This window comes from Podarcis filfolensis (assembly GCF_964270895.1).
Source record: "Podarcis filfolensis genome assembly, chromosome: 13".
Taxonomy (NCBI): Eukaryota; Metazoa; Chordata; class Lepidosauria; order Squamata; family Lacertidae; genus Podarcis; species Podarcis filfolensis.
In genome coordinates this window covers 35,204,145-35,220,380 of record NC_139615.1, presented here as the reverse complement: position 1 = coordinate 35,220,380, position 16,236 = coordinate 35,204,145, and the positions used below count along the sequence as shown (strand labels likewise).

Genomic DNA, 16,236 nt, shown 5'->3' with positions numbered 1-16,236 from the left:
AGTACTTAATTCGTTCTGGAGGTCTGTTCTTAACCTGAAACTGTTCTCAACCTGAAGCACCACTTTAGCTAATGGGGCCTCCTGCTGCTGCCGCGCCACCAGAGCACGATTTCTGTTCTCATCCTGAAGCAAAGTTCTTAACCTGAAGCACTATTTCTGGGTTAGCGGAGTCTGTAACCTGAAGCGTCTGTAACCCGAGGTACCACTGTAGTAATCAGGGCTCCACCCCAAGCCAGAACTCATCAGAACTCAGTTCCAGCACCTCTCAGGTGGGTAACATTGCCATTATATGAGAACAAGGGAGGCACTTGTGGTGCGTTCCGGTACCTTAAGGTCCATAAATAACAACACCTTAGAGGTCCCGGGCCCTAAGGAAGTCAGATTAGCTTCAACCAGAGCCAGGGCCTTTTCAACACTGGCTCCGGCCTGGTGGAACGCTCTGTCTCATGAGACCAGGGGCCTGCAGGATCTGATTTCTTTCCGCAGGGCCTGTAAGACAAAGTTGTTTTGCCTGGCCTTTGGCTTGGAATCAATTTGATTCCCTCCCCCTCTTTCTTTTTTCCTTTCTCCTTCTGTGTTGAAACTCTTATTTGGGGACTTCCCTGGCTTTTTTCTGGCCCATGTAGGGCCAGTCTGGATAGTTAGCCTTGGTGAAGACTTGACGTTTTTATCCCCCAAAAAGTTTTTGATTGAGTTTCTACTGAAATGAGGCTGCATTTTAATGTTTTAATGTTGTATTTTAATCTTGTTTTTTAAGCCGTATTTCAGTCGTTTTTATATTTGGTGTTAGCCGCCCTGAGCCCGGTCTTGGCTGGGAAGGGCGGGGTATAAAAAAAAGTTATTATTATTATGATAGAAAAATAGCACTGGATATAATAACACCTGGATAGTTCAATTGGTAGAGCATGAGACCCTTAATCTCAGGGATGTGAGTTTGAGCCCCACGTTGGACGAAAATATTCTTGCTTTGCAGGGGGTTGGTTTAGACGACTCTTGTGACCCCTTCCAACCCTACGATTCTGTGATTCTATTCTTCTTTTTGATTGGAGTTTGATGTTATGCTGTTGCTTTGAGTTTCATTCTTTTGCTAGCCAGCCTGGAAATGCCAATTGACTCTGAAGCATGGCATATGAATCTTAGCAATAAATGACTTTTGTTTGCTTATTTTTTTTTATTAATACCTTATACCCCCATTTCCTGTTCAAAACAGAACATCCAAGGGGGCTAACAACGGAAGGGCGAAGGGAAAGAGGGATTAAAAGATACATAAAACAATCAGATACAATAAAATCAACCCACAACCGTGGAAAAAAACGAGAAAAACCCAATAATAAACAAAGCAACTAGCCCTCTAACCCACCAACCTTTGGAGCAAAAAGGCTATTACAGTAGCTCCTGAATGGGTGGTAAACATCCCAGGCTTTGAGCCCAGAGCTCTCTATCTGTATGCCTCCATTTTGCAAACCTGGAATGATGATGGCATTGTTACTTCCGAGTGAGCATTTTTTTTCTTAGCAAGATTTCGGCAGGCCATACGTCATTGTTGGAGCACATGCATTGCAAGCAGAATGTTCTGGGTTCAATCCTTGATATCGGAAACCCTGGATAGCCTACAGCCTCTCAATGCAGACACCACTGAACCAGGTAGACCAGGGGTCAGCAAACCTTTTCAGCAGGGGGCCGGTTCACTGTCCCTCAGACCTTGAGGGTGGGGCAGACTATTTTTTTTGGGGGGGGGGAATGAATGAATTCCTATGCCCCACAAATAACCCAGAGATGCATTTTATATAAAAGGACACATGCCACTCATGTAAAAACACGCTAATTCCCAGACCGGATTGAGAAGGCGATTGGCCTGGATCTGGCTCCCAGACCTTAGTTTGCCTACCCATGAGGTAGACCAAGGATCTCACTCCGTGTAGTCAGGGACGGACTCTGGTATTATGGCACCTTCAGTGAGGACAAAATTTGACACCCTAACCCTCCCAATATTTCTTATTTCCCCAACAATTCCTTTCCTATTTATTATTATTCTGCACCCCCTCAGCTCAGCGCCATTTTGCAGGGGAACCACCTGCACTGCCCTAAATCCAGCAATGGTATAAGGCATTTTCCTTTGTCCCCAGACTGTCTGCTAAAAGCCCAGAATTGCTGTTGATTAATAAAAATAAAAATTTATTATTTATACCCACCCATCTGGCTAGGTTTCTCCAGCCACTCTGGGCGGCTCCCAACAGAATATTAAAAACTTTTACGATAAAACATCAAACATTAAAAACTTCAGATGTCTTCTAAAAGTCAGAAAGCTGTTTATTTCCTTGAGATCCGATGGGAGGGCGTTCCACAGGGCGGGCGCCACTACTGAGAAGGCCCTCTGTCTGCTTCCCTGTAACTTCACTTCTCACATTGAGAGAACTCCCCAGAAGGCCCTGGGAGCTGGACCTCAAGTGTTCGGGCTGCATGATGGGGGTGGAGACGCTCCTTCAGGTATACTATAATGAGCTAATAAGGTTAGGTATCCGGGACCAGGGAGAAGAGGCGGTGGAAGAAGATTGGAAGAAATTTAAAGACTATTTACAGAAATATTGCAAAATTAATGAATGTTAGAATGATGTTGGATAGAAATTAAGTGGTTTGCAGCTGTAATGCTTTAAGAATATGGAAGAAGGGTATAATTAGGTAAAAAAAATAACTAAAATGGTGTTGGATTGGAAATAAGTGGTATTGGCAACAAAGTTAATAAGAATATGCAAAAATGAATTGATAATGGATGAAAATACTGAGTTATAAAATGTTAAGTTATAGAGATAAGATAAATGAAACAGGGTAAGGATTTGCTGATTTGATTATTTAAATGGGAATACAAGAAGGGGAGGTGTGAGGGAGTCAAAGAAACAAGCAAATGAGTTTTAAGTTATGAAAAATAATTGTTTTTAATTTTTCTTGTTTTTTCTGTATGTTTTACTTATCTTTCTATTTTTCTTTTTTTCTTTTATTATTATGTGTTTTTGTATATTTGTCTTTGTAAAATCTTAATAAATATTTCTTTAAAAAAAATAATGAGCTAATAAGGTTAGGAGATGGTCACTGGGCAGGTGGGGGGTTTCTCTGTTAGCTTTGAATCTTTCTGTCATTTCAAATGAGGTTTCCATCCCTGCTTGGAAAAGGTGGAGCCCGTTTCAGAGCTGGCAGGAAGCAGCAGCAGAGGCGTGCGGTGCTTGCAAGAGACACAAAACAGGGTCCCTTTTGCATTAGCCACTGCACGGCTTGCTTGAGGTACCTGTTCCCCAAATCCTTTACCTGTATTATTTGTAAGTCCCCAGATATTGCATATCCACCGTAAGCCTCTGACACACTCTCATCAAAAGAAAACCCAACCCGGCGGTGGTGGCCCCAGAATTTCTCCTTATATCCTTATCTCCTCATGGCCCATTTTCTTGTGATAGCAGGTAGGAGTCCATTTCTTAAGTATGTTTGACCTGAGCTATTTTATTTGAAGGCGGCGGGTTTTAAGCAACAGAACAAAGCCCACTGCAGGCGTCGGCTGTATTAGGGGCTCTGTTCTCAGGTGCCAGCACAACGCCTTCATTTCTGATGTTCCAAAGTTCTGGTGTTTGCAGGATCTTTATCACGACTTCCTCAAAGGCAGTTTCCACGCCATCCTTCATTTTAGCACTGGTCTCTAGGCAAAAACAAACAGCAAGGCACTGCTTGAAATGTGAAGACCTAGGCTTTCCAGAGTTCCAATTTGCATTCAGAGTGGCGTTAGTACTAGGCACCAAAAATACTAAATACAAGCTGCTAAACTGCAGCAGTCCCCAGTGCAAGGGGAAGATCCCCTCTCAACTCATTGCTCCCACTTCTGTATTTAAGCCTAACTGGGGATGGATGCAGTAGGCAGAAATCAAGCAGCAAATCAGCCCAGAAGCTATGAAGAACAGTGATCTGGGGCTCCTATGACTCTCACCTGGGACAGCTTCCCAGGAGCCATAGGAATGCAGGGCCCATCGATTGCCTTAAAGGTAAAGGGACCCCTGACCATTAGGTCCAGTCGTGGCCGACTCTGGGGTTGTGGCGCTCATCTCGCTTTATTGGCCGAGGGAGCCAGCATACAGCTTCCGGGTCATGTGGCCAGCATGACTAAGCCGCTTCTGGCGAACCAGAGCAGCGCACGGAAACACCGTTTACCTTCCCGACGAGCGGTACCTACTTATCTACTTGTAGTACATTCTGATCGGCAAGCCCTAGGCTCTGTGGTTGAACCCACAGCGCCACCCGCGTCCCAATCAATTGCCTTACTGTAAATTAAATCAGGCTTTGTATTCATTTGATCTTTTCTGCATGAATTTATTCTGAAACAGCGTAGATAAATAGCAGAGAAGAAAAGTCTGGACAGTTGAAGCAGGGGTAAAGACTTTTTTAACATTCATTTTCTAAAGGGGTTTCTAAAAAAGTAAAAAGGTAAAGGACCCCTGGATGGTTTGTCCAGTCAAAGGCAACTATGGGCATTCGGCACTCATTTCACTTTCAGGCCAAGGGAGCCGGCGTTTGTCCACAGACAGCTTTCTGGGTCATGTGGCCAGCAGGACTAAACTGCTTCTGGCGCAACGGGACACCGTGACGGATACCAGAGCGCATGGAAACGCTGTTTACCTTCCCGCCACAGTGGTACCTGTTTATCTACTTGCACTGGCGTGCTTTTGAACTGCTAGGTTGGCAGGAGCTGGGACAGAGCAACAGGAGCTAACCCTGTTGTGGGGATTCAAATTGCTGACCTTCTGATCGGCAAGCCCAAGAGACTCAGTGGTTTAGACCACGTCCCTAAAGGGGTTTCTATTAGTAGCTGTTGTGCAGTTAGTTAGTTAGTTATTCCTAATGCCTTCATGTGGCAAAAGCAAGGAGCAGTCATGGATCTTTTGAAGATCTGTAGTGGTTCTTCTTTGTTAAATGCATGCGCCCACGTTTGTACAAATAAATATTAACTACTAACAGCAGAGAGATTTCTCTTAAAGAGCAGGTCTCTCTTTGTACAAGGTAAATCGATGCTTTGGTTTATTTCTGCACAGTCAAAATATTGTGAAAGGGAATTGTATGCACAGTGCCATTCACCAAGGGGGTTTATGGGAGGAGCTGATGGAAACTTGTTTGTGGGTTCTGCTAATTTTGAGAAATCTGTTGCCACGGCCAATAGGATCGCCTAAACAGACACACAAAGAAGAAGAGCTGTGCAGCTGCTTTGCATCCAGATGTTCCCAACTAGGATACCCTTGCATCTACAAGAAGAACTGGGAATGTTCCTGGTCTGAATCCCCAGACAGCAAATGCCACTCACTGTAGACAATACTGAGCTAGATGGAGCAATGAGTGACTCACTCTAGCAGCCTTTCTGAACTGTGGGTCCCCAGATGTTGTTGAACTACAACTCCCATCACCCCTAGCTAGCAAGGCCAGAGCTCAGGGATGATGGGAGTTGTAGTCTAACAACATCAGGGAAGGGATCTTCCTTCCTTTTACTGCTGCCATCTCTGTGTCTTGAACAGCAGTCTTGCAAGCAGACACGGAGCAGGTAAACCCTTTCCTTGCTTGGAGAGGAACATGGATTTACCTGCTCATTTTCTGCATGCAATATTGCTCTTTAAGACACATGGATGGGCCCAACAGAAAGGTGACTGCTCCAATATGTTCTGAAGGCAGCCCGTATTGGAAGGTTTTTTATGCTTGACATTTTATTATGTTTGTATATTTTGCTGGAAGCTGCCCAGACTGGCTGGGGTATAAATAAAATAATAATTATAATTATAATTATTATGCCCCTGTTTCAACCTTGGTATACCAGCCAGCCCCTTCTGTGGGTTCTCTTCACATACCTATGAAGAGCATGGAGTGTTTCTGAGCAAATTGCAAGCCTTCCTTTCTGTCTACCTCACGATCCGTCTATAGATAGGGAGAGAATGTTATCAGACACTGGACCCAAGTGGTGGGTTGTATAAACACACACACACACACACACACACACACACACACACACACACACACCAAATCAGGATATTGCTTTCCTACTGAATCAGTAAATGTCCAGCTAGATTATCTTAACAGCTCAGCTGCCATCCCTCAGTTTTGACAGCATTTGAAGGTTTTAGCTGCTAAATTCCAAACTGTCAAATGCTGGAACAAGAGGGACAGGGCAACAGAATTGACAACAGCAATTACCGGTATGTTGCCCCCCCCGCCCCCGCCCAACCCCAAGGCATCTTTCCTAAGGGTTCTCCAAATGATACAAACCCTGCATTTAATAAGCTTTCTCTTGATTAGGATAACTGATGCTCATGAATGCATTTCTGCCTATGTTTTGCCGGTGATTGAAAGGGAGAGGAGAACAAGGGTTTTTGAATTGCCTTTCCCCCATCCCTGGATAAAACAATAGCAGGGCTGTTACTTCTGAGGCTGATGCCGATTTAAAAACACAATGATCTGCGACCTAGCCAAACGCCAGCCTGGGATTCCCTTTTTTGCATGCACAAAGCTACCCAGAGATGGCTCTGGGTCTTAATTGCATCAATTAAGGACTCAAATCCAGAGAGACAGAAGACAGCTTGTACTCCCTTCCCTGCTTACTGCCCTCTGAAGCCAATTCTGGACATCTCACAAGTACCTCTCGCTTTCTGCACTGATAACCTCCGGAATTGACATGTGTTTAATGAATGCTCGGGGTGAAATTTGTTTTGCACGGAATGTCTAGCCAACTGCATTGTGTGGGGTCAAGAAGGAATTTTAGGCAGGGTAATTTGTTTAAGGCCCCTCTCCGCCCCCTTTACACTTGGGGAACTGCTTGGGGAATGGCCAGCTGGCTTTGCGATTAACACGAAGGCTAGCCAATCAGCGTTGCCAGACGAGGAGAAGTGCTTCTTGACTGGCTGGTCCTTGTGCCAATCAGTGCCGTGCAAATTCAGCTTCTGCTGCCAAGCAGAAGAGCTGCTTCCCCTTTGCATTTGATCCTGCTGCAAATTATGTATGCCTCCTGCGCAGCTACAGCAAAGATCTGATGGATGTCGAACAACCCCAGGGGCTTTTGCTTGTGTGTTTGCTTCCCTCTGCCTTTATAACAACTTTGAGAGACGAGGCGCCGCGCACCACGAATCAATCACGGTTGTTGTTGTTTTTTAGTGCCCATATTTTGTTCACGGAACAATTCGCTTCAGAGATGCACAACGAAGCAAGAGGGAAGAAAGAGCCAGAAAAAGACAGCCGGTATCAGCCAGAGCCATGACGTGGTTGTCTCTTTGCTCTGTGAGCTGTTTTTCCTTGTTGTGGGGGTGGAAGCCCCGAAGCCACAGGAAAATCCAGCGATTTACACACATACACACACATATGAAAAGCAGCAACGAAACACAAGGGGCTCTCAAAAGACTGAACAGATTGCCCATTAAGGCAGAGCAAGAGGGAGAGGTCTCTTCCAGGAAGATGAGGTATGGAGTCAGCTGGTGCCTCTGGCAAAGCGTAGGAGGCACAGGCAGGCAACAACAACAGGAGCAAAGAGACCGATCCCTGCAGGCTGGGACAAGGCTCTGGAAGGATGCAGAGAGGCAGGGAGTAGAAGCCACTGCTGTCAGCCTCATGAATCCTTTTGCTCTAGCCATTAACGGGGCCTGCACATCAGTCCTATACCAGGGCCTGCAGGTAGCCCGCATTAACCATCAGCAGACGCGAAACGCGCGTGGCCTCTTTTAAATTAGGTAAAGGGTAAAGGGACCCCTAACCATTAGGTCCAGTCGTGACCGACTCTGGGGTTGCGGCGCTCATCTTGCTTTATTGGCCGAGGGAGCCGGCGTACAGCTTCCGGGTCATGTGGCCAGCATGACTAAGCCGCTTCTGGCGAACCAGAGCAGCGCACGGAAACGCCATTTACCTTCCTGCCAGAGCGGTACCTATTTATCTACTTGCACTTTGACGTGCTTTCGAACTGCTAGGTTGGCAGGAGCAGGGACGGAGCAACAGGAGCTTACCCCATCGCGGGGATTCGAACTGCTGACCTTCTGATTGGCAAGTCCTAGGCTCTGTGGTTTAACCCACAGCGCCACCTGCATCCCTTTCTTTTAAATTAGAGGCACACAATTCAACTATTTCCCATGTGGAAGTGTTTGGCAACGGTGACAGCTCTCGGTTCGAACCTATGCATTCTCCAACAGCCTCCTTGTGTTCCCTCTGCAGCCCAGAGCAAATGCTCCCCCTCAAAACCCTCCCTCTTTTTTCCACTGGACATCATCCTCTCTGCACAACCACAGTCCTCTGTGTGCCTCCGACTCTCAGGCACTTCCTCCAGTTTCTTCCTTCCTGCATCCCCATTTCTCAAATTACCCCGTATTTTTTCCTCCTTGCACCACCACAGGTAGAAGAAGAAGAAGAAGAGTTTGGATTTGATATCCCGCCTTTCACTCCCCTTCAGGAGTCTCAAAGCGGCTAACAATCTCCTTTCCCTTCCTCCCCCACAACAAACACTCTGTGAGGTGAGTGGGGCTGAGAGACTTCAGAGAAGTGTGACTGGCCCAAGGTCACCCAGCAGCTGCATGTGGAGGGGCGGAGACGTGAACCCGGTTCCCCAGATTACGAGACTACCGCTCTTAACCACTGCACCACACTGGCTCTCTCTGCACCTGCTCTCCTCCTCCATCTCTCCAATGAAACATTTGCATCTCTTGGTATTTTCTCCCCTGACCCTCTTGTGGACCCGGAAGCAGAAAAGCCCCATCAGGCTGCAGTCCTAGGACAGGCGTTCTTGGTCAGCAACGACAAGATGAGCAAACTAGAAGCAGTGGGGTGCCAAACGTCCCCAGCGGGTTCTTGTATTCCAGCTCTTCCAGTATTTGTTAGCTGCTGCGCACAGAGCCCTGTTTTCATACATTCTGGGCACCACAATTTAAGGAGGATATTGACATGCTGGGATATGCAGCGAGGAGGGTGACTAAGATGATCAAGGGTCTGGAAACGAAGCCTTATGAGGAACGGTCGAAGGAGCTGGGCATGTTTAGCCTGGAGAAGAGACTGAGAGGAGATATGATAGCCATCTTCATGGAGGATGCAGCAAGCTTGTTTTCTCCTGCTCCAGAGAGCAGGACCTGAACCAAGGGCTTCAAGTTACAAGAAAGGAGATTGTGACTAAACATCAGGAAGAAATTTCTGGTGGCAAGAGCTGTTCGACAGTGGAATGGTCTCCCTCAGGAGGTGGTGGACTCTCTTTCCTTGGGAGATTTTAAAGCAGAGGTTGTGTGGCCACCTGTCACATATGATCTGGTTGAGATTCCTGCATTGCAGGGGGTGGACTAGATGGCTCTTGGAGTCCCACCCAACTTGACAATTCAATGATTCAATGATGAGCAATTGTAATCTAGAGCCCCAGGAGAAGCAACACTAACTCTTTCTGCCCACCATCTTCTTTAGCATTTGTTATGTACTGAGCTGAATAGGATCCAAAATGCAGCAGTCTGATTGGTCCTAGAACAATAGGATCCAAAATGCAGCAGTCTGATTGGTCCTAGAACAATAGGATTCAGAATGCAGCAGTTTGATTGGTCATAGAACAATAGGACCCAGAATGCAGCAGTCTGATTGGTCCACAGGAGCCACCCAATCCAGCTCCAGGTGGAAGTGAATCCGCAACCTGATTGGCCTACAGGAGAATCCCGTAAGTAGCCAATCATGTGGGGCCCGTTGTGTAAATAATGTATATAAAGCAGACATTCTGGGGGAACTTCCCTTTTCCTTCTCACCACTATGAGCTGAATAAAGAGAATGAAATCCACTCTTGACTCCGAGTATATTTCAGCATTTATGTCACTAATAAAACAGGAACTGCAAGATCAAGTGTGACTCTCAGGGGCCGTTCGATGGGGAACCTGCAGCCCTGCAGATGTCGGTGGACTCAGCCCCAGTCAGCAGAGCAATCAGCCAGGGGGTGATGGATTGTTGCAGTCCAACAACATCTGCAAGGCTACATGTTCCTCATCCCTGGCTTAGGATGTTGTGGCCGGACCGTGTGGGAATAATAATAAATAAAGGTGAATGTGATATTTTTTGCAGCGCCACAGGGGGCCGGCCAGAACAACAACAACACCATTCTAAGAAAAAAACGCCATAAACAAATTCCCCATGGCTTTGCACTTACCCCATGCCAGATAGTTTTAATGTCCTAATGATATCTTGCTTGTCTTTCAGGCTGTACACTGCTTAGGGATTTTTTGAAAAAGATAAATGCTTTCAAATAAATAAAACGAGCAGGCTCCCAGCTCCCAACTGACCTCGTCGATTTTGTTGCCCACCAACATCTTCACAACGCTTTTCTTCGTGAAAACATCCAGCTCTTGCAGCCAGCATTCCAGTCCCGCAAAAGTTTCCCTCTTAGTGACATCATAAACTGGTCAGGAGGGACAAAAACAAACAGGTCTTTCCTCACTCAGGTGCATTTTGTGTTCACATGAAAAGAGCAAAACGGGAAGGAGAAGCAGCTGCTGTTTTCCCCAGTCTTGGCCTGTCAAGGGGTTCTGTGAAGCTGTCCACCCCGCAAATTACGCTCGCCTGTCAGTCAGCTGACGTCATTCCAACAGCTGGTGACATCAGCTTGAGGGATTCTGCTCTGCAGAGCTGCAATTCTCAAAGTTCCCTGTGAAAAGGGATTGGCTGTTAAACCACTCTAGGAATAACAGCTCTGTGATGGGAACAGGGGGCCTTCCTAACCAAAGTACAGCTCCCATAATTCTTTGGGGGAAGCCATGACTGCTCAGAGTGGTACCGTAGTGAATGGTGTGAATGTGTGCTTTCTGAGTACTGGGTCACCAATCTTAATAACCTTTGCCCGCTTGAAAACCTTTGCCTCTCCTGTTCCCGTTCACCTCTTTGTGACATCTTTGACTTCTCTGAGTTAGCTTACGATCCTCTTCCTCCCTCCACATCCCTTTTTCCTTTTGTGCCATGCCCTTTAGATTGTAAGCCCGAGGGCATGGACTGCCTTGGTGTTTTTTTTTTAAATTATTGATCTGCAAGCCACTCTGGGGATTATTTTTGGCTGAAAGGAAGATCAAAAATGCTTTAAATAAACAAAACTGTAAGGAGTGCGGTTTTGTGAAAGTCACGGGCACACCTATTGCTGCAGTTTAACTTTGCATGATTGAATCGCTTTTGGAACTTTTAAACTCCCCCCGACATACACTTTAAAAGGAACCTGTGAGAATATTTCAGCAAGGTGAAAACGCAACTGGGTGGAGGGGTCTCTGTTTTCTTTGGGAAAAGGCCGGAAAGGCTATTTACTCTATGGCCTAAAACCAATGTCAAATGGAAATGTCTCGGAAGCCAAGCTGAAACACCTTCAGCATTTATGTCTGAAAATTTTTCAAGAAGTAGAGGCTCTCTGCCAAGGGAACAACCATTGCCAACCCTTGGCTTAGTGGCATGGATGTGAGGCAGCATTAATTGCTGTTCTACATCTGCCAGTGCCAGAATGACCCATAGAGGAAAGTGTGTACTTCCATCTACCTCTGTCTTAATGTGTTTCACTTCAGAGTTGTGCTAATTACAACCCGCTATGCCTTCCACATACCTAAAATTATACCTTGAGCACCTCGGTAATAGCTAGGAGTCAAAGTCCGGAATCGCTCCTGCCCTGCCGTGTCCTATGGAAAGGGAAACAAAGGTGTTTAGAACAAAGAGACCATTTAAAGCTCTGTAGCCCCAACGTAAGGGATGCGGGTGGCGCTGTGGGTTAAACCACAGAGCCTAGGACTTGCCGATCAGAAGGTCAGCGGTTCGAATCCCTGTGACGGGGTGAGCTCCTGTTGCTCGGTCCCTGCTCTTGCCAACCTAGCAGTTCGAAAGCACATCAAAGTGCAAGTAGATAAATAGGTACCACTTTGACGGGAAGGTCAATGGCGTTTCCGTGCGCTGCTCTGGTGCGCCAGAAGCGGCTTCGTCATGCTGGCCACATGACCTGGAAGCTGTACGCCAGCTCCCTCGGCCAGTAAAGCCAGATGAGCGCTGCAACCCCAGAGTCGGCCACGACTGGACCTAACGGTCACGGGTCCCTTTACTTTTACCTACCACCAATGTAAACTAATAGCTCCACACACACACCCGCCACTGCCAGCCCCAGGACCCAATTGCCTTCCATAGGGACATCCCAGGAAAACAGGGCCTGGGGAGATGTCATGAGACTGGTTGGAAGCAGAGGAATGGTGGGAGGAACTAGCTGGGGAACCCATAGAGGGCTTAGAGCCTGAGGAGTGGTGGTGGGATGACAAGGAGGGAGAAGGCTGGGAAAAGGAGAGGTCGGAAGCTGAAGAGGTAACAGGGTTTAGTGAGCAGGGCGAGTCTCTGGCAGAGAATCTGAATCTACAGGAGAGGAGGGAGGCCAAGAAGCAGAGATGAGTCAGGCTAGTGAAGTGTCACAAGTGTCTCCCCTCCCCCTTAGTCTCCCCAAATCAGTAGAGGCATGAAAAGGGCAGAGGAGAGTTTGGTTTCACACAGGCGTAGTCTCTGATTGCATGGGAAAAGCTTCGGAGACAGTAGCGGAGGAAGGAAGGGGCAGGGTGCACTGGGCGTCATGGGGGTCTGCAGGGTGGTACAGGGGTTGCTGGGCAATATGTAATATGTGCGCTGCAGGACGGAGGAGCCACTGCCTGTTCCTCAGAAAGTTGGCTAAAAACAAGCTCAACAACTTTGGGGGATTTCTGAAAAAAAAAGCTCCACTAGTTGCTGCTGAGGTGAGGACTTTCAGTCCTTCATCACTTTACAAAACATAAAAAGTCTTTAAAAAATAAATAAATGTGGATCTGTTGCCCTGGGGTGACAGAACCCTTTAATCCACTTAAAATGCACAACCCCAAAGTTCTGATATGCACTTGAATCCCTCACGCAAAATACAGACCCCCTGCTTTTCCCTTGACATGAAAGTGCTTCTGCTCAGTGCTTTGAGTTGTCACAGCTCTGAAAAAACAAGCACTCTGCTGGAGAGCAGACCCAGCAGTCTTATATTGGGGTATTTGTACAAGCACGAATAGTTTTAGCACCCTAGTCAGGATATGGCTGCTGCTCTGCTTTCTTAGAAGGTAGAACTACACTCACAAAATGTCTCACTTTTTCTCAAAGCCATTTTTAAATCAATCAATCAATCAATCAATCAATCAAACAAACAAACAAACCCAAGCCTTTCTTTACAGTGGTACCTCGGGTTAAGAACTTAATTTGTTCTGGAGGTCCGTTCTTAACCTGAAACTGTTCTTAACCTGAGGTACCACTTTAGCTAATGAGGTCTCCTGCTGCTGCCACGCGATTTCTGTTCTCATCCTGAAGCAAAGTTCTTAACCCTGGGTTAGCGGAGTCTGTAACCTGAAGTGTATGTAACCTGAAGCGTATGTAACCCAAGGTACTACTGTATTTTTCACTAGAAAAAAAACATGCTCCATGTGTGCAGAAAATAAAATGGCTGCCATGTCCTGAATTGATAAAGCGTGTCCTATATTTCAGGTGCTCTCTCTCTGTGTGTGAATGTGTCTCTCTCTGTCTTTCCCTCTGCCAATTTAGGGATCCTCTCCCAAGCACGTGTTTGAAAAGGTGTGCAAAAGGCCATGTATTTGAGCTCTGAGTAGCCAAGCACAGACTGATTTACAAATCTGTGTGTACGTCTGCACGTGTGACAAATTCCAGAGGGGCCATCGCACGAGGCTGCAATAGATTGTAATGGACTGCTTTGAAGTCACTTCAGCACCAGATGGGAAGAAAAAATAAAAGTACCAGCAGCCTGGTTTGCAACGGACAGAAAAGGCACTTTTTACCCATATTGCGAGTTGCACGGGAAAGTCGCCAAGCACCATCTTCTTCACTTTGAAATCAACACCTGGGGAGAGAGAGAGAGGCGTCAGAGCAGACCCACCTGTTTTTGGAGAGGACTTATTGGATGCTGCGTGGCAGGCATAGCAATTCCAACAGGAAGGAAGATGGGATCGAAATAAAATGGTCAAACAGATAAGTGCGAGGGTGACTCTTGCTGTTTGGGTGGAGAAGCGGTGTGTTTCTCTTCAGACCTGCTTTTCCAAACCCCCACCACAGCCCCTGCCCCACTGATATGCGGCCCCTGGAAGATGGCCTATGAGGGAAAGCGGCCCACAGGAGGAGATTCCCTGTCCTTGCATTATCCACAAAGAGAGGCTGGTTAATGCTGGTAGGCACAGCTCTATTTGAGTCTCCCTGCCTGGACTTGCAAGTCAGGCGGTGGCCTGGGGCAGGAGAGCATTTAGGGCGCCAGTAAGGCAGTGTACAATCCCAGAGTGCCCTTTGCCATCGCTGAGGAGCAAAATGAGGAGCAAAATGGATCGAGCTGATCCAGGGCCAGGACTGGAACGAAGTACAGTGGTACCTCAGGTTAAGTATTTAATTCGTTCCGGAGGTCCATTCTTAACCTGAAACTGTTCTTAACCTGAAGCACCACTTTAGCTAATGGGGCTTCCCGCTGCTGCCGTGCCGCCGGAGCACAATTTCTGTTCTTATCCTGAAGCAAATTTCTTAACCTGAAGCACTATTTCTGGGTTAGTGGAGTCTGTAACCTGAAGCGTATGTAACCCGAGGTACCACTGTATGCAGCAGCCGATCGGAAAAGTGCCTCTGAACACGCCCCAATTGTCCCCAGCGCCGTACGACCGCATTCAAACTCTGCGCAGAGCTTCGCTTTCAGAAAGAGATGCCTCAACGGTATTTATGTAATATGCGGTTCTCTATGCGCAGAAAAGGAAGGAGGAGAGAACACCCTCCGAGGAAGAACGGTTGGTGAAAGCCGGGCTCAGGGCGGCTAACAACAATAAAAGAAAGAACATTCTAAAATCATTTCATTATAAATTAATTCAAATCAAATTGATGGCAACCATTGGGCTAGAGTTCTGTGAAGATTGCCAAAGGAGGGAGTCAGGCTGCGCCCTGACCAAAGGCCTGGTGGAACAGCTCTGTCTTGCAGGCCCTGCGGAAAGATGTCAAGTCCCGCAGGGCCCTAGTCTCTTGTGACAGAGCGTTCCACCAGATCAGAGCCACAGCCGAAAAAGCCCTGGCTCTGGTTGAGGCCAGCCTAACCTCTCTGTGGCCTGGGACCTTCAAGATGTTTTTGTTTGAAGACCGTAAGGTCCTCCGTGGGACATACCAGGAGAGGTGGCCCCGTAGGTATGAGGGCCCTAGTCCGTATAGGGCCTTAAAGGTTAAAACCAGCACCTTAAACCTGATCCTGTACTCCACCGGGAGCCAGTGCATTGAGACTGTCAAGCACAGCCACATCCTACGTCTGTCTTCCTCTGGAAAAAAATAATATCCTGGGAATGCTAGTTTGTTAAGGGTGCTGAGAATTGCAACTCTGGTAGGTAAACTACAGTTCCCAAGTTTCTTTGGGGGCAGGGAAGCCAGGAGCTGCGGACAGGACCTGTGTTAAGAGATGGTGACATTTGAATCCCGGGCTTCCAAGGAGGAATGGAGGGGAACCCAAATGCCCACAACATAAAGGGCAAGTTCCACCCCCCTCTCTTTCCAGAGAACAGGGGCAGCCAGTTGATGCTCACCAATGGTTGGGTTCAAGTAGGGCTCAAACTGATCCTCAGTGAATCTCAGCAGAAGGCTGTGGGAGGAGACAAGGAGAAAGAGGTGAGTTGCAGAGACATCCTGGGACTTGCTTCTCTCTCTCTCTCTCTCTCTCTCTCTCTCTCTCTCTCTCTCTCTTTCTCTCTCCAACTCAAGCAGTTTCTCCCCAGCCCCCTCAGTGAGCCTCCCCTCCTCCACTTCCCATGCACCTGGATTTTCCTACTTCGCTGTCTCCGACCATGAGTAGCTTCAGGATGGGCAGTGACCCAGCGTCTTCTCGCGCCATGGCGAGCTCTGTTGCCAGACGGAGCAAGGAATTTGGCAGGAGCAAAACAAGGGCGGCCCGCCCAACATCTGAGCCAGAAACACTGGAAGGAGAGAGGAGGAGGAGTCAGAATAAATATAGGTCGCCAACACCACCCCTTCCTTAGGCAAGGTGCACATTATGCACTAGAGAGCTGCATGAGGTTAGTTTGTGGCAGCGACTAGTTTCTAAAAATAGGTGTCTCAAGTCTTGCCTCCAAATCTGAAAACTGGGCTCTGCTTGATCAGTGGTAAGGGGAAAAAGGCACGACACTCAAGCTTCACAGAAAAGGTAGTTCAGTTGGTTAGAGCATGGGTAGGCAAACTAAGGCCCGG

General features: G+C 47.3%; 1 protein-coding gene across 3 annotated transcripts in view; it reads right to left on the bottom strand.

Moving 5' to 3' along the window:
* LOC310747958 (ras-related protein Rab-18-like) overlaps positions 1–16,236 on the bottom strand; it is a 45,110-nt gene that overhangs the window by 27,749 nt on the left and 1,125 nt on the right. For 2 of the 3 annotated variants that reach the window (XM_083583427.1, XM_083583428.1), the window contains exons 2-7: positions 15,807–15,965; positions 15,579–15,634; positions 13,818–13,879; positions 11,588–11,660; positions 10,293–10,408; positions 5,868–5,934 (exon numbers count right to left, since the gene is read on the bottom strand). In XM_083583427.1, the coding sequence (XP_083439553.1) occupies positions 5,868–5,934; positions 10,293–10,408; positions 11,588–11,660; positions 13,818–13,879; positions 15,579–15,634; positions 15,807–15,965 (533 nt within the window). The remainder of the gene's footprint in view (positions 1–5,867; positions 5,935–10,292; positions 10,409–11,587; positions 11,661–13,817; positions 13,880–15,578; positions 15,635–15,806; positions 15,966–16,236) is intronic. The other variant, XM_083583429.1, reaches the window with a different exon arrangement.